Source organism: Athene noctua, chromosome 2 (genome assembly GCF_965140245.1).
Source record: "Athene noctua chromosome 2, bAthNoc1.hap1.1, whole genome shotgun sequence".
In the NCBI taxonomy this organism is placed as follows: Eukaryota; Metazoa; Chordata; class Aves; order Strigiformes; family Strigidae; genus Athene; species Athene noctua.
This window is the reverse complement of record NC_134038.1, coordinates 97,962,381-97,986,051: the sequence shown is the minus strand read 5'-3', so window position 1 is coordinate 97,986,051 and position 23,671 is coordinate 97,962,381. Positions and strand designations below refer to the sequence as shown.

General features: G+C 39.9%; 1 protein-coding gene across 1 annotated transcript in view; it reads left to right on the top strand.

The window, feature by feature from the left end:
• The window catches only part of CAP2 (cyclase associated actin cytoskeleton regulatory protein 2), a 68,812-nt gene extending 52,034 nt beyond the window's left edge, over positions 1-16,778 (top strand). The window contains exons 8-13 of the mRNA XM_074899707.1: positions 8,159-8,351; positions 9,203-9,378; positions 10,594-10,717; positions 10,942-11,024; positions 13,499-13,639; positions 15,198-16,778. Coding sequence (XP_074755808.1) covers positions 8,159-8,351; positions 9,203-9,378; positions 10,594-10,717; positions 10,942-11,024; positions 13,499-13,639; positions 15,198-15,281 — 801 coding nt within the window. The 3' untranslated portion in view covers positions 15,282-16,778. The remainder of the gene's footprint in view (positions 1-8,158; positions 8,352-9,202; positions 9,379-10,593; positions 10,718-10,941; positions 11,025-13,498; positions 13,640-15,197) is intronic.
• The last annotated feature ends 6,893 nt before the right edge of the window (positions 16,779-23,671 follow it).

The following is a 23,671-nucleotide window of genomic DNA, read 5'->3' as shown; positions in this document are numbered from 1 at the left end:
ACTCACAAGAATGCCCTAATAAAAGTTTGTTTGCTACAAGGACTGCATGAGTAAGCTGGGGGAAGTGAAACTTCGCTCCTGTTTCTGCAGGTTAACTTTGCAGCAAGAAAACAACCAGTTATAATGAGCGATTGCTGTAGTTTACTGTACATCAAATAAGTGTTAAGAAACAAATCTTACTCAAGGATAATTGTCTTGAACAATTCTCTCAGTCGTAGGTGGATCTGCAGTTAAATTTTTGTTCTTTGTACACAATAGTCCAATTTTGCCAGCAGGATTATTTACAAACAGGAAATATTTACAAACTAGCATTGAATTTCATTACAATGTTTGGTTTCTAATACAGAATTTCACTCAAGTGACGTATGTTTCCCCCCCATTTACAAATCAAAACAAATTCTTAGGAGGAAGTCTGCATCTTTACAAACAGTTGAAATTTATTTCTATCCTGTACCCACTGAAGCCAAAATATTATCTTCAATTCTTTTTTTCCTGAAATATAATTTTGAAAAACATTTGTAACTCATTAGCTAGTACTCTATAAACGCTCTTTAAAAGTTGAAATTCTCCACAGGCTCTGCACCTAGAAGAACCATCGTAATTCCTACATTAGCCTGATTGAGCACAATTTTACTAGTCTCAGTACAGATTTTGGCCATTTCATTCTTGTCTAAAATAATCACCTCCACACATTTTCTTATAAAATGGCCCTGCCTTTCTCCTGTACTATCAAAACATTTTTCTGTAATGTATTGTCTCTCAACATATTGAGGTGAACAAGCTGCGAAACACCAACTTCTGCAGGCAAAAGCCTCTATTATCCTTCCAGTATCTCTTCTATGCTGTGTTTGGTTTGACCCACTTATCAGGCAGCCATCATCTGAGCCACTTCACTAAAGCTAAATGTTAAAACTCTAGTGCCAAATTCCAGCCGCAGGCACAACTGCAATCCTAGAGGCCTCATTGAGATAGCAGTAAGGGCAGTGTAAATATACCGATTTAAATGCCTGTATCTTGGATAAGATGTAGACATTTTCAGAGTGCTCAGTTTTTCTCAAGCATAGCCTTTCCTCTCCTTTTCTGTCCCATTCCTTTATCTTACCTTTATTTTCCCTAGTTCCTTATACTTTTTTGTTGAAAAATTTGCATCCTTTAATCTCAACTGTTTCTTTCTCAGAGAATACGCAATGTCAGTTAAGAAACTGGGCCATCCTGGCAACTCTACAATAGTTGCCTCTTTAATGGAGACTGCCTCAATTACATCCATGTCTGTTGAAAGAAAGTAGTTTTACTCCCTTATTCCAACAGTGGCTGACAATATTTGTCTTTACTGGTTATCAACGATGTCCTTTTGTGACCAAACACCATTCAGACAAGTTAAGGGAGAACCTGGGAGAGGCTTGTTTGACAACAGCTGTCAAATGCAACCTGACCTGTAACATAATGCAACCTAGTTCCAGTGGAAAAGTGAAAGGAAAAGAACATTGAAAGTATGTAAAGGGGAGAGAAGGAAAAGGTACATCTATTAACACTTTACTATATTGCTAAAGGGATTAGTCTTCTTTTTAATTGAATGTTTATATAAGTAAAAGATGGTTTAATGGGCCTGTTGGAGCATGTTACTTGTTGACAGTTATATTAGCATACAGTTCTCAAATGATTTAGAAGACCTTGGCTGTGTAAAACATTTCTGGTTGAGTAATTGTGAAGATGTAAGCACCATTTTAAATCCTGAACAGGTGATAAATGGCAGAAGTGCATGAAAAGGGGCTTCAGAGTTCGAAAACTGAACAGATAAATAATTCTGCTCAGACCTGGGAACAAGAAAAGACCCTAGCCTGGTTTTTTGTTTTTTGTGTTTTAACTAACAAAGATTACAGACCCTGTAAGTCAGCTGTTTCATCTAGTAAATTGCAGATCTCAGAGCAGCATAACCCCTTGCAGACAGGTGGTTTAAATAGGGTAGGTAATAGAACTGTTGTGCTAAGCTACTTTTACACAAAAAAAACACCTTAACAAGAGCTCTGTGCCCCTGAGTCACAGTCCACCTGTTCCCAGAGGTTGATACATGATATTTTGAGCTTCATGATTCTTGTCTTTGGCTGTGCGTATGTATAGAAAAAACAATACAGAATGCTGTAATCATTTTAGGTGTGAAACTAGGATTATTATAAAGGAGGAGTGGGAGAAAACACGGATGTCTTCTTTTTTTTGAGAAGAAGCTAGGCACCATTAGGGTTCCTGTTTATCTACTGCCATGAAAAGGCTTTTCAGTAAATTAAGGAAGGGATTTTATGCCTCTGTCTAAGCCACCTGTCGCCTCAGCTGCAAATAGATACTTACCTCTTAATAAAATAGGTACTATATATTATCCAGATGCATATATATTTATAAGTATTATATAGATGTTTATAATCTGCTTCTCCTGAGTAAAAATGATCATTGCAGCTACAAGAAATGTGTGTTCATTCAGATGCTCCAGAGCAGGTTCCCACCACAAGAACTTTGTTCCCTCCAGTTTCTGTGCTGCACTGTGTCAGCCTAAAGCTGGTTAAACAGAGGAACATTGTGGGTGTTTGTACAGGGCCTGGCACGTAAGCCCCTCACATCCCCAGAGATACGAGCCTCTGACTAGGGCTCCTTGCTGCTACAGTACTACAAATATAGTAACAGTGACATGGAAGGCTAACCCCCGGAATTGTTCAGCAAGAATGGCTCAGGAAATAGTAACATCTGTGATAAGACATAAAAAGAAATTCTTACTGTCTCTCAGTAGCTGGATTTAGACCTGAAGACACACCAGGCTGCATACAGCCACCAAAAATTACTGGTGGTATGGCATCCAGAGCACTTGTGTTATGTACGAACAGTATTTTATTTCTCTAACAAGACTGGCTGTTGCCCTGAGCTCCAGGAGAAGCCTTTAGAAGTGTGCTGTAACAAGGCCCAGCTTCTCAGAAACAAAGGGCTTCACTCATCTCTACTGTAATTTCAAGAGAATTAAATGAGATTCAACATAGATGAATTTTAACCAGCCAGCTGCCTCAACATAAACAGTCATTTCTTTCTTCCAGTGAGCCAGATAGGTAGCCAGCAAGGAGAAAAAGAAGACCTCACCCTTCTGCCAGTTGTACAAGATAAAGGTAGAAATACAACCTACTTCGAGGCTGTACTGCAACGTTGCAAACCCTTGCATAGTGATAATACACTTTTCTCAGACCCAGTTCCCTGAGCAGCTTCAGACACTGTCACTAGAGGAAGCCACGGAGCCACAGTCAGTGGGAGGCCCTTGGGCCTCTCTGCAGATGGCTCTGAGCTATCCAGCAAGGAGCAAACCCTGACCCATTCCAGATACCCCATTCAGAGGATGGTTTAGTTGGAGGTTGAAGACAAGTTTTTTCTCTGGAAGGAAATTTCTGGAATGTTCCATCCCCTACAGAGCTGTTACTATATGGCCGTACGGTCCGCATCTCCTGTTCTTGATAGGACCTTACTTAGAGAATTTCCCCCATTTTAGAAAGCTCCAGGAGCAAGGTTTAAAGCACATCAAGTTCACTATGATACAAAGCTAGCAGGTTAAAAGTTAATGGGGGTTTTTTGTGTTACATTTTCACAAAGGAAGGCTGAAACTATCTATTCCCCTGATAATTCTTACATAGGGCGTATTTGCAAATGATGGAAAAATGACCACACCAACATGTTAATGGGAGCAGTCGGCTATCAGCATAACTTGACATGCTTGTCTATAGACACCACAGCACTGAGAACAGCAGCTGTTAGTGAGGCAAACAGCTGAAATAAAAGAGGAAGAAAGGCGGCTTGCAAATAACTGCCTGTGCTAGTCCAAATGGTTCTTAATACTCTTTGTGTAAAGATACACTGTTGTTAACATCTGCTTGAAGTTAATCTGAAGAGTTGTTTGCAAATAGCAAAGCTGGAAAGCACCTGCTGCTTTAGGATAGATGAACTTCTGCGAGCATATAACATGCTATTTTATTCCCAGCAGCTCTCACAAACACCACCCTATACAGAACAGAAATGAATGGACTTTGTGAGGGGCACTTTTGTTGAAATTGGATAGGACTATACACAAGTATTGCCAGATACCAGAACAGTTTAAGAGTCTGGTTCAGAAATATTCTAGAGCCTGAAGGTCTAAGTGGTCTTAGAAGGGTGACTAAGGAAAACAAACCATTGCCAGTGACTTAGGTCTGTAACTTGGAGTTCTATGTATTAGTAGAGGTCAAAACTAATAAAAAAAGTAAGTTCCTGGAACCACCTCACTAGGCTGATTTTGAAATTGCCCTTTGTGTCAGTGTGTCTGAGTGCAACACCGGTCCCATCTTCCTGGCATGCAGGGAATGCAAGAAGTTCAATGTGTTTTCTGCAGTTCCAGTTCACTTTTGTGCTTTCTGTCTCCTTGTTAAGAGTTCCCTGAGCCACTCTACCCACAGAGAATTTCCCCTCACATGAATGTTTGTTTGATTTCAGCCATGTAAATCAAAATGGTAAAGAAAAGAAGACAAAAGCCAGAGTGAGACTGAACCCCTCTTTACAGCAAATCTCTGTATGCCTCCTCATTAGACTTTTCTGTCTTTTCCATGTTGTTCTATTTCAACAGGGGATTGTCCTACTGGATGTGTCCATGCTGTAAGACAGTAGATCTACAGTGGACAGTCGATCTACAGTGGAACAGTTAGTCTTTCCCTTTAATTTAGCGACCTTTATTCCTTTGATTTCTCCTTCAATTCTGCCTGGCCTAATTTATGATTGAAATTGTTTGTGTTTTCCAGAATGGCCATAACTGAAATATCATGATACAGTATCTGTTAGCTTGTGTAGTGTAACTCAGCTCATAAACTAGACAAGAATTTGTCATGAGGGAGAAAAGTTAACAACAAAGGTTCAGTCTATCTCTTACTTCTAGGACTGCACAAAATTAGGAGGAAAACTGGGAAAGGTGACTGAACCCCAGGTGTCTTCCGAGACCTTGTGACAGCTCCTGTGTTCTTAATTAGATCTAACTCATAATCTTTTGAAGTCAGTAGAGATAGCCACTGAGTGGTGGAGGGACCAGGCTTGTAAAGAAAAGAGGAGGCAGAGGGGCAGCATGAGTGCAAGGAATAAGTTTATTTTCCTACTTTTGAAACCCACTTAAAGGACTAGAGTGTCTTCACTTCTCAGGTCAATGATTGAGATTTTTGACTAGACTTGTCTTTTCATCAGTAGTGCTCTAGAAGGGAAAAATAGTTCTAGTTTCCCAGATCCTTTCCTACCTCTGCTCTTTCTTGAAAAGCAAATAAGACATTCTCCAGTCATACAAAACCATGTCCAGACTTGATTGATATATTTAAAAATCCTTCCTTTTTGCCTCTACTATCACAAGATAGTTCTTCAGAGTTCTGGGAGAGAGATTATCCAGTTCTACAGATAAAACTCTCTTGAGTTTTGCTTCCATCTCAGTAATGTAGACATTCTTGTACTTTTGTTGCCATCTGGAAAACAGCCTTTGATGCACTACTCAGCAGCGTCATTTGAGCCTGGAGTCTCCTGCGTGATCTGTGATGGACTTCAGCTTGACATTTTAAGCAAAGAGACCAGCAGAGTGACCCACCACTCTGTATTGTATGCAGAATACCCAGATAACTTCTACCTCTGTTTTTTCTCTAATGCATCTTTGCAGCCTTTGCAGAATTTAATTTGTGTTAATTCCAAATGAACATGTGAGTCTTACACAAGTTTCTGGAAAATTGCAGCACAGTATTTATGCAGGTGGAAGCAATAAGGTATGTTTGGGAAATCACATGTCAGTCTGGAATTTGGGAAATCAGATTTTTATCTCAGAGTACAAGTTATTAACCACTACTACTATTAATCTCCTGCCATAAGGCATACATAATTCATAACTGCATGTTCACACTGCACTGTAAATGGTGAGTGCCATTTCTGGTAAAAAGCCCTGCAAATGCAGTGTTCATAATTCTGGATAAGCAGGACATAGTGGATCCAGTTGCTATGGTTGCAGGCAATAGATAGGGAAGATCTCTATTGCACCTCAGGCAGCAACAACTGATTGTGCCGCTAAATCCACCGACATTCAATTTTTTTATTCTAATAATTCACAGTTTGTGCTGACTGCTGCAGGTAACATTACTGGCATTAGCAGAGACAGGAAGACAGGCACTATAAATCAAGGGCCCAGTGAAAAATTTGGCCCCAGCCTAAAACAATAACCTATAACTACTAAGTGCGTAAGCAGAAACACTGTGAGTTAAATACATCCATGCAACAATGAAATGTCCCTAAAAGCAGTCCACATTAGTTCTACTATATCTTGACAATAAATGATAATCAATTCCAAAAGGGCATTCTTCTCATTTGTTTATATTTGATCAAAAAGATTTAAAAGCATAGAAGAGAGTTCATTCCCTTAAGAGATCTTGGATCCTTACAGAAACAATCAAACTGTACCACTACATCAGTTTCATTACTCACCGAAGTACTGAGGATTCAACAGTCTTTTCTGTGCAATGCAGTTTTAATGTCACTAATGTGACAATGAATCTTGCTATGTATTCATCACTAACATATTCCATAAACAGCTCCTTCAAATGCAACAGTACTTATATGCTGAATATACATGTGCCAATAGAGGGTGTACATTAAGAGGTTAACTAATATTATACCCTTTCCATGCAACTCTAAGTAGGGTCATGACTGAGAGGTTTGAATGCAGGTACTTACTCAAATGTGCCAGGCCTCTTTTTTTAAAAAAAAGTATGTCTGAAGAGTAAAATAAAAAAAGAGCATGTGTACCTCAGCTTCTCACCCCCTTTCCCATTATCAGTTTGGGATTACAGGCCACAAGAAGTTTACTTTTAAATAAATAACTACAGTTTTCACTCACGTGAGATGCATGAACCACATGGATACTTTGCTGTTTCAGTTTAGTGGAAAGCAGAAAGGAGTGGCATCATAAATGGTTAAAAATATCCTCTGAGTCCAGCTAAGCAATATCTGTTTCGAGTATTGATTACCAAGGATGCCCTTTTAACAACCTGTATCTCTTAACAAAGGTAGCCAATTAGAGGAGCTGTGACTCTGCAAGTCCCTGTCATTTTTCCATTTTCCTATTGTGTTTGCCCACCTAATAAATATGTACTGGTGCAATGCACAATGTCTGTATAGCTAGCTAAATTCATCAAAACCAATCTATTTTTTCACAATAGTTCTTTTAAAACAGTCTCTGCTCTGCTGCAGAGAGGTGGGATCAGAGTGACACTCAGTGGCAAGACAGAAAAAGTGATTCTCCATTTCTCAGATTCTATCTAACATCTATTATTAGGTCATTATTAGATCATTATTAATATTTTGTCTGTCTGATATATTCTATGTAAGGATTATAATTCAGACCAAAACATGTACTTTTGATTATGCAAACTGAAAGAAAGATTGGATTACTTACTTTACCAAGGCCCCTCTCACTCATAACTTGTGTGCTGTGATCTCCTGCAATTGCAAAAAAGAAAATAATTTGAGAAATGGAACTAAAACATCAAATACTGAATTTCAGAAATAAGAGGCTTGAATCACCATAGTTTTAGATTCTGCTATATTTGAATCTTTACAGATGACCTGAATGGTCTCAAAAATAGTATTTTACATCTTGAATACAATTTAATGTGTTGCATATGTATAACTGACAGTTCAGAACCCTCCCGGTTATTTGTGTCAGATCAAAACATCTTCTATATGTTTCTGAATGCACATCAGGCTATTTCTAACCAAATTTGGTATCTGACAAACAGGAGACATTTTCCCTTTTATGTAAGTAGGCACTGGAATAAATTATGGAACTTTAGTATTAAAGATTTTTAACATCAGTCTTCACAAGCATTTGAGAGAAATATTTCAGGTGGAGTAGTTCTGCAGTAAGGTAGCGGTGTGGACTGTGATTCTTTCCAGCCTTGTGTGCTTTGGTGCAGGGAAAGATTCATAGTATTACATTCGATTATGGTGCCAGAAATTATTCTGAGCCTGTAGCTGCCTAGAGTCACTCAAACTCACAGCATTCAAGGATGTTACTAAATAAGAGTGATCATAATACAATGTTCCTTGAAACACTGTATGTAAAATAATTTCCATCTATCTCAAACAGGGTCCTGTTGCATCACCCATGTCTATGCGATCTGTTCTAACAAGTGGGTCATGCCTCTCCCCACCACCGCCACCACCTCCACCACCACCTGGACCTCCCCCAGTCTTTGATACAGAAACTGTAAAGGATGAAGGAACTGCATCTCGCTCAGCCCTATTTGCACAACTTAACCAGGGAGAGGCAATTACCAAAGGTCAGGAGAAAAGAAATCAAATTTTGGTCCATGAGTCAAACTACATCAAGAGCTGCTACACGTATTGACCTAACTTCCACCGCATTTTTAAGTTGCATTTAAGCAACTCAGAACTTTCTGAGGCTTGCAGTGAGGCTGAGGGATAAGACTGCATACCTAACCCTCCTTTAGAAGCAACAGCACAAAAATATGTTCAGCATACATTAAATTCACGCCATTTATTTAGAGGTATCTTTTTAATTTTAAGGCAGCCAAGTGGGACATCTTCAGTCCCCAGTAGCTGGTGAACCTCTAAGTTGCAATTGGAAAAAAAATGTATCCCCTTTTCTGATTCACATTCAGTGTACCATCCTGTGTCAAAATGTGTTACATGGTTAGGTGAAAAGGTATGACTCACAGATCACTGTATTAATACTGGACAGTTGTAATTAAAGTGGGTGGCTGTGAGTTTAAATACATATGATTGATATATCTGCCTTTAATGCTGCAGGGATAGGTCAAATATTGTCATAAATTAGAAAAAGAATCTCATTTTTATAGATGAAAAAATACTGTATAACAAGCTCTAAGAGCTTGCCACAGACAGAGAGGGATGAGAAGACATTGCAGCATTTCCTGCTAAAGATACTAAGATAGCCCATCCACAGTAGAAGAGGTTTTAAATGAATTGCTAAAAATATGTAAGTAGTTACTTTTTTGGTCATTACCCAGGCAAACCTTGAGGAAATAAAAAATGTAAATTCACAGAATAATTTAACACAATTACAAATGAACCTTTCCTGCTTAAATAGGAACACACTTAGAACTGGAAAACAGACTCTCTTTCATAAACACCTTTTCTTTTTTTTTAGGGCTTCGACATGTCTCTGATGACCAGAAGACTCACAAGAACCCCAGCCTACGTGCCCAATGTCCATCTGTTCGTTCTCCGACAAAAAGCCATACACCAAGTCCCACCTCTCCCAAGAATTCCCCGCAGCAGAGCCATGCCCCTGTCTTGGAGCTAGAGGGAAAGAAGTGGAGAGTGGTGAGTTCCAGCTACACCTCTGAATTGCACCCTGCACATTGCAAACCAGGTTGAACACTGAAGCATCTTGCAAAAGGCTGCCCATAATCAAGGTGCAACAAATCAAACTTGCAACTAAAATGGGCTGAGTCTTGCATTGCTTTGCCTTGCTCCAGTTTAGCTTTTACTACTCTGTAGCAGTGGAAGTTAATTTATTTATCCCTGGTAATCATATGCTAATTCATCTAAACTGGAGAATGGCAGAACCAGCATATAAATTCCTTGCAAGATCAGACAGTCCCCCCAAAACAAGTCCAGTGGAGAATTCCAATTAAATTCCCTTCCTGCAGGCCACTCATGCAAGAGAGATAACAGTATTATCACAGAACACTTTCTCCAGCTTTGTTAACCAACAAAATTATATGTTTTTCATCACCCATTCCATGCAAGCATGTGTCCTGTGCTTAACAGTAGAGAAGCGTTTTCTTTTTGTTTAATCTATAGATGGAAAAGATAGATTTGTTTAAAGTTTGGGAGTTAATTTACCAAAGAACCTATGAGAGAAAATTTATGTGACTCTGTTGGTTAAAAGGAGGAAACAATACATAGTTTAGTCATGCAGAAGGTTTTGTACACAGTCATTCCCGTGGAGTTGTTTGCATAGGGTGCAGTCACCTTTTGCCTGTTGCCTTAGGGTTATAGTACCCGGAACTTTCCTTGTGGATCCCTAGTCTTTCCTGGACATCCATGGAGTGTAAATGTCCTTTCACGCTTCATAATGAAAGGAAATTTATTCACCTGTTACTCCTTATTGTATGTGGTAATGCTTGCACCTGTTCAAAAAACACTGTATAAAACATTATATAACGTTTGGGAGAACAGAAACTTGCTCTGTTCTTCAAGGTGCCAGTCTAAATTGGATGGGGGCCAAGCAACAGTTTTGTGAGTGCATTTTTAAATTGTTGTGAGCATAATGTCTTTGCTACAAAATGAACAGGTTTTGTCATGGTCTATGCTAAGTTCTTCAGTTCTGCAGCTCTAAAATATACATGGGTCATCTAAGGGTGAATTAGGTGAACTATCTGATAACCAAGCAGATTAGATTTTTAAGCCACAGGAAGGATATTGCTCTATTGTAACTGAAGATGCAATGACTCGAGGATAAGTTGTACTAAACTCTGTCTGACTGTTAGCTAGTTAAAGACAACCAATTAAATAAACTTTCTTTTGAAATAGGAATATCAAGAGGATAAGAATGACCTGGTCATTAACAACACTGAACTCAAGCAAGTGGCCTACATTTTTAAGTGTAACAAATCTACACTTCAGATAAAAGGAAAAATCAATTCAATTACTATTGGTGAGTGGATAGCTCAGCTGGACTTTAAATGCCAGTCTTGAAAAAAATGATTTATGTGATTAATAATGCATCTGAATCATTCCATTCACGTTAATGGATTGATCATGTGAGTAAAGTCGCTCAGCTATGCAGTGCAAGACTGGGAATCTTCATAGTTAATGTAACAGGTGTGCATATATTTGCTTTTATCTTGCCTTTCCTATTTATGATTGCTTTTATTTTAGACAACTGTAAAAAGTTTGGCCTTGTGTTTGACAACGTTGTGGGAATCGTGGAAGTGATCAATTCCAGGGATATTCAGATTCAGGTAAATATCTATTTGAAAAATGAAGACAGACAGAGAACAAGCAGGGAAAAAAAAAAAAAAGCCCACTATATAGCTACAAGAGATTTTAAAAACTCACAGGAGCACAACAAAAAGAAGAGATTGATGCATCCAAATGTGTCTATATGCACTAAATTTTGCTGATGTATTTAGAAAATGCCTATGCAAACTACTGACCATCACTGAACAAACCTCCCTTAGCCCAGTCCCCTCTGGTTCCAGTGAAGCTGAGAGATCTATATGTATCTGTAAGAACTGTTACTTCTGGCCCTAATTTTCTTGCTTTCATGCTAAACAGCTTCTAGCACTTGCAAGTTCAGCGGTGCTTATGGGACAAATTCTGGCAGTTAGCTAATTGATTCTTAAGCTGAGAAGACAGAAATCTTCTCTTTTTTTCTTATTCTCTCAATGGCAATGTTCAAATAGACTGTCAAAGGACAATTAGATGACATAAAGCTGAAAGTAGGTGCTGGAATTTTGAAAATCTCCACTGCCAGCTATGTGACACATTACGTAAGTACTGTAGTCACTTGCCTACATATTGGCTGTGAGCCTCTACTGGTTTTATCTTTGATAACCAGGAAGCAAAGCTTCATCAGAGATCATCTTCCTTGAGGTTCTCATGAAAAGAAAATACACTTATTTTAAATCCATATATTGCCCTCTCTAGTGGGGACACTTGCCCTGTTCAAAATATAGACAGCCTGCCTGACATCTACAGCACTTCATTCATCCCAGCTCCAAAGAGGTCTAACTATACATGCTCTACTACTGGGTTGTGTCCAACATACTTGACCTAGTGTCCAGAACGGAATTTAAGATGCATTATTTTAAATGAAAAAGAAATTAAATGTTAATTAAATTATATTGAACTACCAGTCTTCAGAGTGAGGTGTTCTGCTTAAAAGGCCATGCCCGCTGTATGACATTAAATGTAGACAGTCCTGCTCCATGCTCCCAGGCATTATTTTTTTTTTAAATTAGATTATTTTTATCATTACCTCTAGAACTGTTCATGAAAGCTGAAAAATTCATATGAATAGCAAAACCACAGCTTGTTAATACTCAAATAAAGGGAAAATATATTTTCTAAAAATCGAAATTCTTTTGATCAAGCAGGTTCTATGAATATTGCATGAGGCTTCTATGCCATGGAGCAGAGTGGAGTTCCACTTATGAAGGCAGAGACTGGCTATATGCTACATGCTGCTTGAATCAGGCAGCTTCCACAGGGCTTGCGTATGCCAAGTGCTGAGCACCTCAATTTTCTCAGTATTTTGAAGACCTGAACTTATAATTTTCAAATACATATGTTAATGCAACAGATTTCAGTAAATTCATCCTACAGGTTTTGCTATAGTTACTTCAGTGCCATATTGCCTGGCCCTAGCTCCTTCCAGTGGGGATTTTTTTCTTGGCAGATGTTTGCAAAATTTATTAAACACAACCTCCTTTTGTTCTCTATTGCATGAGAACTTGTTAAAGAAGAGGAAGATCAGTTTAAGATGCATTTATTCACTGCATAGATCAGACTTCAGGATCAGGGCAGGATGCAAGAGGATATACCACATGTTCTTTGTTTGCTGTCGCATTTAAGGAACCGAAGCTGAAAATATATTCTTAACTTGAATGATGGGAGACACTTTTTCATTAACAAGTACTTATCTGTCACATGCTGTTACTGTTTTATGGCTTGGAATAACCTCTGCCCTTTTGATGCATTGTCCAGAGTATATTGCTGTCCCTGTCAGAGAGGGCAGGAGGAGGAGGAGGAGGAACTTTTACTAACAACCAGCAGGTCAGCTAGTTAGCCATGAAGAAGTCTTTTAATCTGCAGAACTGTAAACAAGAGAAGATTTCCCTTTCTCCCCTCAAGTAACCCTTGAGCTTGCTTTTGAAGTGACATAAGAAATACCTTTAGAGATTTAATTAAATTGATCTTAGTACTTTTTTAGAACTGTTGCTTGCCTGGACGGGATAAAAACCCTTTCCTATTGTATGCTGTAAAACCTGGAAGAGCTTTGAAGTCTTCAGGATGTATTACAAATCTCTTGTAGAGTACTGCTGCATTCTGAGATCTTTCATTTGCCCTCACTGGGTTGGAGTTGACATGTTTGATTTCTTAACCAGTTCTCCTGATGAACAAGGTGAACACTGCCTAAATATCAGCACAGAAGTTTCACTGAAATTAGAGAGAATCAGGGAAATACCTTCATCAAGCTGTATATTAAAAGTTTGCTGTATATTACAAGTTTGCTCTTGTGTATAGATCTTTGTTACCACCACCAAGAATTTTCACAAGTGTCTAACAAATCAAATATAAGCATCATGCAGGCAGCTGACACACAGATCAGATGTTGGTTTGCCAAAATTAGACCTGGCAGGCAATGAGGATTTTATTAACAGTATCTTTGTGTGCATTTAAGATTTGATACAAAGTAGATTTTATTTTGCAGGTGATGGGGAAAGTGCCAACCATTTCTATTAACAAAACAGAAGGCTGCCACATCTACCTCAGTGAGGAATCATTAGATTGTGAGATTGTGAGTGCCAAGTCATCTGAGATGAACATCCTCATCCCCCAAGATGGTGATTATGTGAGTGAGATATTTTTAAAGCTCTCCTCCCGCTTCTGCACTAGTCTTGGTAGCTAATAGCACTTAAACTGCTAGGAAAGAAACTAACATACCACACATATTACATCACTAAAATATGATCCAAAGCAATTTAATTTCTATGCACCGATATCTCAACTATCAGTGCAAGAAGAACTCCTTATTTTCTGGAGCACAAAGCAATTTCAAAGATCAGACATTATGTTATTTCTTTCCATTTTGATAGATGTCTTCAACTCCTATCCATTTAGTTTTCTTTTTTGATATCTAAACATAATGTCCCAAAGAAACTCAGTTCACAAAAGATCACTTCAAGCCTGAAGATGATGATGCGAAAACTAAGATAAATATACTACTACTAAAGATGAAATAATACAGTATACTTGTTTTTTCTAAAGCTGTTGACACATGGGTAGCATCGGTAGTACTTTCTAGTATATTCAACATATGCCCTTAAAAGCCATGTGCTTTTTCCCAACTCCTTTTCTGTTCTAGTAAGACTTTCACGCTATGCCCACCGGCATTTCTAGTAAAATCATGATGTCACTTCACGCACTAGCAAGGGATCATGCAGGCAAAGCATATTCATAACAGTTTCCTAGTTTCCTCAGCAGAGCAGTGTTGAACCTGCACTGAATGGCCATAGAACTAATTTCTCATTAATCTTTTGGGCTGGAATTTTGTTTGGTAGAGGGGTTTAGGCTTTATAAAAGAAAATATGTAACAAGAGAATTCTCATGCTCCACATTTCCAGAAATGACTGCTGGATGCCCAGCTTCAGATAGCTAAAAAAGGAAATGATTTTCAGCGGGTGCATATTCACCTATTTCTTAAAAAAGAAAAAGAAAGGTCCTTTTGATCAGTGTCACCACAAATCACTGTATCATCTGAAATTACTGGCTATCAAAACACCTATTTGTGGTCTGAATGAAAAAGCCCTTCCCTTCACATTGTTTTTTGTTTACTGGGAACAGAGAAAGACCCAATGACATCTCCCATCCTTTCACCAAATACACAGAATGGAAGGAGACTTTCTTTGATGTTCTGCTTCCTTTTGTGTACCCTACAAGGGATGCTGAGTCTTTTGAAGTGTATCACACTCAAAATGATACTAGGTGGTTTTTTTATTTATTTTATTCTTCCATATTATTTCATATTGCTTTCGTCCTTAAAATTAGACTCCTCGCTAAATCTCCACATCTAAATCCTTTCTCCTGTCTTCTGACCCAGACACTGATGGAATCTAAAGTCATTCCTAACATGAGGCTTATTTACTTAGTTGCTCCAAATAATGGTGTGAGAGAGATTATTGCAAAGTAGTACCACACTAAAGCTATTTGAAACTGGGTAGCAATAAGGCTTTTTCCTGTGTGGCATTGTAAAATAGCTTCCTAGGGTAATGAAGAAGGCTTCTCTCTAATCCTGACATGTCTGAGCTATCAATACTTTCTCAGTCATGTAGCACTAATAGTATTCCACCAGTTTTCATGAGGTATCCACTGTTTATTTAGCCATCATTGTTGCTTTTGTTTCTTAACAGAAAGAATTTCCAGTTCCTGAACAGTTCAAGACAGCATGGGATGGATCTAAGTTGGTCACTGAACCTGCAGAGATTGTGGGTTAACCTCCTAACGCCATACAGCACTTGCTGACCGTGACCAGACCACAGCCAGCATAAACAAAGCAGTAATGTAAAGAACTAGAAGTAGCAGTAGTTCATACTGCTGTGATAGGCCTTCAAGCATTAGCTCTGCATGCTAGAAACAGTAACACATCTCGCACCCTTTTGTTAGGCATCTCGGTACTTTTCACGTTGCCACACAGTTTGCCTTCATGTACAATTTTAATTATAAATTATTTCATGTGAATGTAGTAGATTAAAACCCGCACCCTCCAGTCACATCACTGGTTTGAAATACCGTATACATTAAGCCAAAATACTGCATGATACATTTTGTTATCATCTTGCTTCAGTGCATTCCTTTTTATGTTTCTGCTAATCAAAAACAGCATTAAGACTTTAAGATGCTTATTTTTACCTATTAAGCAATTCCTGTATGATGCAGTAAAAATGTACCCCTAGAAAGTATGCAGTTCCTTGTAGTTCTGTGGCAATCATAATGGGGTTTTAAACAAGTGAAAAAGGACAACTTTCAGCAATACGTTTTACTAACAGAAGATAAAAATACCTGGTATTTTAATCAATCACTTTTCTAATATGCGTACTTAGAAGATCCCTATGTTTTCTGTGAGGTAAGATTTTATTATCATCCACGGACTTGCTGTTGGCCTCTCATTTCTTGCAAATGAGCAATTCTTTCTAAGCTAAAGCCTCATTTAAGCAAAAAACGTTGCAGCAAATCACTTGAAGGTTTTTTGCTCCTTGGATTTCTTGGTTTTTTTTCCTCGCGAGACAATCCCTCATTCTTTAAAACTTCACATTGTAGCTTGCATCCTGTTCAGAAAACTGAGGGAGGCATATGTCAGATACCAGCTAGTTTCCTTACTAATAATGTTCCTTTAAAATACCGCTATTGTAGCTCATATTCATTAAAAATATCTTCCTGGTTTTTCCCCACATTTGTAGGACTTACTCAATTTCAACTGTGTCCACAAAATAAAGCCATAGATTTCTGTCATACTAATTCTGAGCCCAGATAAAGGGGTAATTTCCTGTTTAGCCCTTTGATTCTACTTTATAGTCCCCATTGTACATGCTTTTTTAACAAAGGTGGAGTGTTGTATACATTTGTGCTATTTCAGCACATAGTATGAATAAAATTTTAAAAATTTTAAAAGTCAGCTTATGTTTTTGATCACTTGTAATACTTTGTAACAGTGAAATCACAGTGAGATGCTTGCAGAGCTAGTTACAAGCTAAATTTTGTGCCTAATTTACCTTGAAAGTACATTAATTCTTGAGGGTTTTTAAGTATATCTTTGATTGTAAACCCTATACAATACAACCAGTAGTGCTCATTCTGTAAGGTTTTGCTATCTGATGTTTAATCTATGTGTATAATGGGTTTGCTTTAATACATACCATTTTTTCAACAGTAAACTTCTTATGAAATAAAAATGAAAATGTACTTGTTTAAATACAAAGTTGTTCAGAACTTGCTCCATTGCAGTGTTTGTTGTATATGCTTTCTCTTTCTTAAATGCTCTTTCAGAAGCTTGATTGAGAGAAAGAAGATCCTCCTTCCATTTCATTAAACATTATCACTTTTGCTGCCCTAATCCACCTGACAGTGAATAGTGGGTATTCTGCATGCTAGCATATAAACCTGAAGTTTTATGCATATAACTTTGGTGACAGCCAGAGAATTGAGCTTTTCATGAGTCTCACTTCTAGGTACACCTGAATCTTCCAGAGATTATGACTAGGAATCATGGCCTGGTGCAAATTTATAAGGTTTGCCTTCTGTTTCTAGCTTTTCCCATTGTTTCCTTATATGGCTTTGGATGTGTCCTTCCTGTGTTAACAAACCACAAGCGGTCCTCTCTGTATTTGAATTGGATGTGCTCCATATCTGAAAAATGGGCATTGCATCCTTGTCATGATAAAAGGATTGTTGAAGGATTGTTTAATCCTTAAATCATAATCATAATTTGTTCCATAAAATAATATCATTCTGGAGCATTCTGACCTGAAATACTGACCCCTGTTTTCATCCGGCATCAAACAGGGATCAAGTCATTATGGTGCAACAGGAAGCCACTTAATCCTTTGGAGGTATGAAACAAAACACGTATTGAATCCTTGATGATAAACAGAAAGCAGCGAGACAGCTTTGAATCACTACACAGGCAAATTCTTTTAGGGGGATTTAACTCCCCCTTAAAAACAAACTGTGTGAAGGCTGGTCTGATTCTTCTTTTAAATATTTGAAAGCAAACTCCCTTGTGGCTAGACCTTCTCCCTAACACTCATGTTCCTGCAATATGCAAGACCCAAGTACATTTTTTTGACTGGTTTCTTAACAGGAATAAACCCTGCACAATAACACTGCGTGCCTGACATCTTGAACACACCTGAGAACTTTGTCAGAGGGCAAAGGTTTAAAAGATAAGGAAGAAGGCTTCGCATGGACAGACCCAAAGTAATTGCTTCAACTGGAGAAAAAGCTAATGAGTCCATGCATTACTGGACACCAGAAAAATAGGAAACAGACTTTTAAAATATGCAGAAGCTTTTATCCAGTACTCTTAGTCAGCCACATGACAAAATATCTACAACCAGCTATTGTCAGCTCTGGTCCTCATAAAAAGTCTTTGTCATACATTTCCAGTAAGTTGGACTGTTCCTTCCCTACAACCTGTCTTTAACTTCAAAAATATAATGCAGTGCTAAATAAACAAACCCAAGGATCTTATTATACCCTACATGAATCTGTATACAATTAAAGGTTTAAAAACTCATTTTCTGAAAAATCAAGTTTATTTTGAGATAGAGGTAGTCAGAAAGCTGCAGAATGATGATCTGATGAATCATCCCAACCATGTCACTTGTGTCCACCAAGTCTTCAGCAGCAAGCTTGACCTCTGTTTAATGGTTGACTCCAGCAAGGAATGAACTGCTAAATGCTGAGCATCCCTAAGGTCCTATTGACCATTTCTTTTTACTGCATGCTATCACACAAGTTATGTCCCTTGTCTCAGCTCTACACTGCACTAAAGTTGTGGTTATACCCTAAACCAGTTCAACTATCAAAACAGAAAACAGTGCATTTGGTGCATATATTGATACAGACCGAATGTTATGGTGTAATTAGCCAGTTCATTTTTATAAACCTGCAAATATTCATTTTTATAAACCTGCAAATATTCACCAGTACAGGTGCTGTAATCAGCCAGTAAAATACATGTAAAAGAGAAGGAGATTTTTTACTAAGTGTCCAAATGTAAACCAGCTTTTTTCCTATGAAAAGCTTCAATGGATATCCTACTTTCTTAACAGAACCTCTGTAAAAGTACTCATGAAGTACTCTGTACAAGTACCTCATGGAGTTCAACAAGGGGAACTGCAAAGTCCTGCACCTGCATAACAACCACCCCATGCACCAGTTTATGCTGGGGGCTGCCCAAATGGAGAGCAGCTTGGCAGAAAAGGACCCGGGGTCCTGGTGGACATCAAGTTGAACATGGGCCAGTGATGTGCCCCTGTGGCAAAGGAGGTTGACGGTATCCTGGGCTGTGGAAGGAGAAGCATTGCTGGCAGGTTAAGGGAAGTGATCCTTCCCCTCTGCTCAGCACTGGTGAGGCCACATCTGGAGTGTTGTGTCCAGTTCTGGGCTCCCCAGTACAAGAGAGACATGGACATACTGGAGAGAGTCCAGCAAAGGGTCATGAAGACGATGAAGGGACTGGAGCATCTCTGTTATGAGGAAAGGCTGAGAGAGTTGGGGCTGTTCAGCGTGGAGAAAAGAAGGGTCGGGGGAGATCTGTTAAGGTGTATAAATGCCTCAAGGGAGGGTACAAAGAGGACAGAGCCAGGCTCTCCTTAGTGGTGCCCAGTGACAGGACCAGAGGCAGTGGGCACAAACTGAAATACAGGAGAGGTTCCCTCCGAACATCAGGAAACACTTTTTTGCTGTATGAGTGACTGAGCACTGGCACAGGTTGTTCAGTGCTGTGGTGGAGGCTCCCTCCTTGGAGAAATTCAAAAGCCGCACGGATATGGTCCAGGGCAACTGGCTGTAGGTGGCCCTGCTTGAGCAGGGGCTTGGACCAGATGCCCTCCAGAAGACCCTGCCAACCTCAGCCCTTCTGTGATACTTGCTTAATTATTTAGATTATTGGTTACTAAGAATTAGTGGAGATTATAAGTATTGAGGTAGTGACTCCATGTATCCACCAGATGGCAGAAACCAGCTGAGGCCCAGGCCCTCACAAGTTCTTGGTGTTAATGAAAAAAAGCTGGACTATAGTATTTACAAAAGACATGTGTGCAGTTTGTCAAAGAACTGGGAAATTCTACTCTCTAAAAGTCACTGTAAAAATATTTAAAGATTGCTTTGACTTTGAAATTACCATCTTCGTAAAAGGAGAAGGTTTGATGGGGATGAACAAGAAAGAAAAAACAACTACTTGTTACCAATGATTAATTTGATCTTTCGGGGTTTTTTGAACACTGCTAAGCATATCTCCATTAAAAGCACATTTAAAAAAAAATGATTGAACTTAAAAGTAATATTTAACAGAGCTACTGAAGATAAAAGAGTAAGTAATTTCAAGTCTGCATTTGAAAACCAGAAATCTGTCTAGTGTCTTAGGGAATATGCACTTACTAAGACTTCCCAGTGCCACAGTTAGACAAATCCAGACAAATCATTCTTGTTCTTACTCTTTCCGAGTCCTCAATGTATCTGGACCTGCATGAGTTCCTTCAAGATTGCTGTACTATATGTATGTTCATAAACCTGTGCATCACATTTCTCTCCTAGAGATCGAGCGATTTGTCCATTTGAAATCCTTCAGGAGCTCAACTCAGCATGCACCCTTAGTGCACTCTCCTGACACGCAGTTCAACTGGGCTTCTTCTAAAATGTGGCAGCAGCTGCCTCCAAACAAATGGAGGTAACATTCACTCGATTACACGATACGCTAGCAAGCAGAGCATTTCTCAAGAACATACAAGACAGATTTAGTTCCCCTGCTGGAGGTGATCCGGGCCCACTTCTGTGAAAATACTGCCCACAAGGAGCTAACTGCCCTCAGAAGGTGCCTATAGACAGGCCTCTGATATATGAAGCAGTCATTTAATAAAAATCATAAATAACACTCCCCCAGGAAAGTTCTGACTACCAGAAAAGAACAACCTGCTCCCTCTTTATGATGGAAATAATCATGAAAAAATCTTTTTGGCTGCCAAATTTTTGTAGAAGAACACTCCTTCTCCACCACCCAAAACTCAGTGGTGACCTAGGCTTAACCCTGCTTCCCTAAGTCTTGCTGCATGCCAGGAACCCTGCCTGATCACTGACCACCAAAGACTCTTCTCCTCAAAACCCCTAGTTCCAGTGCTGGTTCAACAGAGGCACAACTGTCTTTCCTCTCTGGCAACACTAAAGAATTAGGTAACTGGTAAGGCTTCTGAGTGCCACCCTCCTGAATAAAGCTGTTGTCTGGTAACTCTTCATTCAAACCAGGTCAAGGTAAACAGCAAATAAACATATTTACACACAACTCCCAAATCAGACAGTACCGGTAAGCAGGCGACCACACTAAAAAGCTGTGTACCCTAAGATAAAAGAGGAAAAGTTCATTTTTCCCCAGCTGATTTGTTATAGCCTTTTTATCAAGCATGACCACTAGGATTATGTGGGGTTTTGTCTGTATTATACCTGAAGTTGCATCTAAACAAGATGCTAGAACATGTATCAAAAATGAGCAAAGACACGTCTCTGTACCTCTGAACAACAGGAGACTTAGAGCAGACTGGTGCTCTACTACTTCCTATTGATTATAAAAGATTCCCCATTTAAGAGTGGCAGATCAGGCTTTCCAGCATTACCTGTGCTTAAAGAGCTTAAGATGGGATTCCAGATTCTCCTTAAACCTTAACTATTGCAGTATCAGCTTTCAGGTGTTTACCTCCCTCTTTTGATTTGCTTCAAAACATATCATCTAAATCTCATTTCTAGAGAAGAGGATATTTAACTGCCAGGACATTCAACCACTTATTTTCATCAACTAGTACAATGAACTACCCAAGATTTTGTCACCCAAAGTCTAAAATGTGAGTTCCCACCACTGGCAAGCCCTGTTGATTTTATCATATGCATCACAGAACAGAATAAACTGAATGCTGGCAGAATTTGTGGGTTATTTTTTAAAGGCAGAAGAATGGAAACTTAAGGCCTGAAAAATCTGGGAATGAAGAGATGTTACATTGTCTCTATTACCTGTTACTCCCCTTCTCTTTGCAGTCAGCGATTCAGGTTCACCCTGAGTACCCAGTATAATCTCATAGTGAGTTCTAACTGGCTATGCCTATGTAATGCTGCTGGTGACCCTAAAATTTACATGGGACTGGCAGCATTACATGAAGCCAGTGAGATCTTGTAATTGTACCTTAAGTTCTGATCTGGCTTGAAAAACTTCTGGCCACAAACACACACAAAACCAACAACAACAAAAACCAACCAAACAAAAAACACACACAAAAAAACCCTGGCACTGTGGTCTTCAAGCATTTGTGGTGAAAATCCAATTTAAAAAAAAAAAAAAAAAATAGACTGTAGCTGATGAAGGAAGAACTGCAATATTATAAATGAAGAAGCTTTGTTATGTTACTTTTACTGTCAGCTTTCCAAGCTAGTTTTTCTATTAGGAGTTATTCGCTGGCTTAAGATCACGTTTTTTTCTACACACTTACCCATCTGTCTGTCTACCTTCCTTCTTTCCTTCATTTCTTTAACTCTTCATTGTCCTTCCTAATCATCCTCAAATTTACTATGTTTCGCAAATGATTTACGCATGTTGATTTCACCCAGGTCTTGAACTAAACACATGCCAGTGTAATTAGAGCTATACCTACTTAATGAGCACCAGCACCTAACATAACTGCATTTAATTAAGGTGGTGAGGGTTATTTCCCAAGCACTTTGACAATTCACCTCAGCTTGGCTATATGAGAGACTCACTCTGCAGAAACTTCACTTTTTAAATGAGTTAGGGTTACATGGGAAAATAATGTATTTTGGTTTAGTCTGGCAGGGAGAGGGAGGGGTTTCTGGGTTTTGTCAGCTGTGCTATTTGCTGTGTTAAAATTGGGAAACACTCCATGTTTACAGTATAGATTACTAGTTCGTTCAGTATGGAGCTGCGTTAACATCTGTATTGCACAGAACTTGTGGTCTGGTTGAGATGCTTAATAGTACACAGGAACCTTAAATATTAAAAATTAACTCGGACAACTGTGTTTAAACTTGCTGTAGGGCCCCTGGTTCTTTGGTCAGCGTTGGTGCACAGAAAGAACACGAATGTGAAAGAGAAAAAGATGGGAAAGGCGAGATGGAAAAGAATGCAACATTTAGACAACAAAATCAAACCGTAGTAGTACACAAGAGCAATTTAACACTTTTTCTCTCTCCGAACAATTTCAACCCACTTCCTATTAGTCAAGAGAAAGTGTTTAGAAAGTTGCGAGAGGCCAGGACCAGCAGCTGTCACCGCAGGTGGCAGTACGCGGAAGGACAGATAACGCTGCCCGGCTGCAAGGCAAATGCCTTATTCCTCACTTGGCTTTATCGCCTCGTCCACCACGGCCTATTAAGAGTAATTTACCTGTGGTCTGGGCCAAATTCAGAAGTCAGGGGAAGGGACAGACTGTGAGAGGCGGATCTCGTCCTGCTTTCCCCCCCCTTCCAAGCACATTCAGAGAGGAGCGTTTTGAAAACGAAGGCTGGCACAGAAGATGAAGACTCCCTTTCCACACTTCAGCACAACGTGCTGGAGCAAGTCCCCCTGAGGCCCGCTCTCACAGTCGCCGTCCGGCTACGAAACCGGGCCTGGGCCTTCGGCTGAGGAGGAGGCTGCGGTGCCGGAGGGCAGCTGTCTGGCCGCCGGCGAGACGGAGGGAGGGAGGGAGACGGGCCGGACGCCGCCGCCAGTCCCGCTGAGGGGATGGCCGCTCCCCGCGCTGCCTCCGGGCGGCGCAACACCGGAGGAGCCGGCGGCGGGGAACCCCGGCGTTTGTGCTGAGGAGAAACGAGGCGCCCTCCGCGCGGCCGGGAGAGCCCTGCGGCGCGCTCGGTGCGCCGGGCCGCGCCCCCGCCGGGGCCGGTTTTACCTCGAGAGCGCTTGGAACCGCGCTGGGCAGAGCGCGCCCCTGCCTCGGCGATACCATCTCCCGCGGGGCGGGGAGAGAAAGAGCAGTTAGTTCCTTCCTGGCGCCGCGGCAGAAGGGCTTTCCCGGCGGTGGTACGCTCCGCCTCGGGCCGCCGCCTAGCGCTCGGCCGCTTCCCCCGCTCCCTCCGCCGTGCGTGGGAGTGGCGAGGCGGCGCCCCG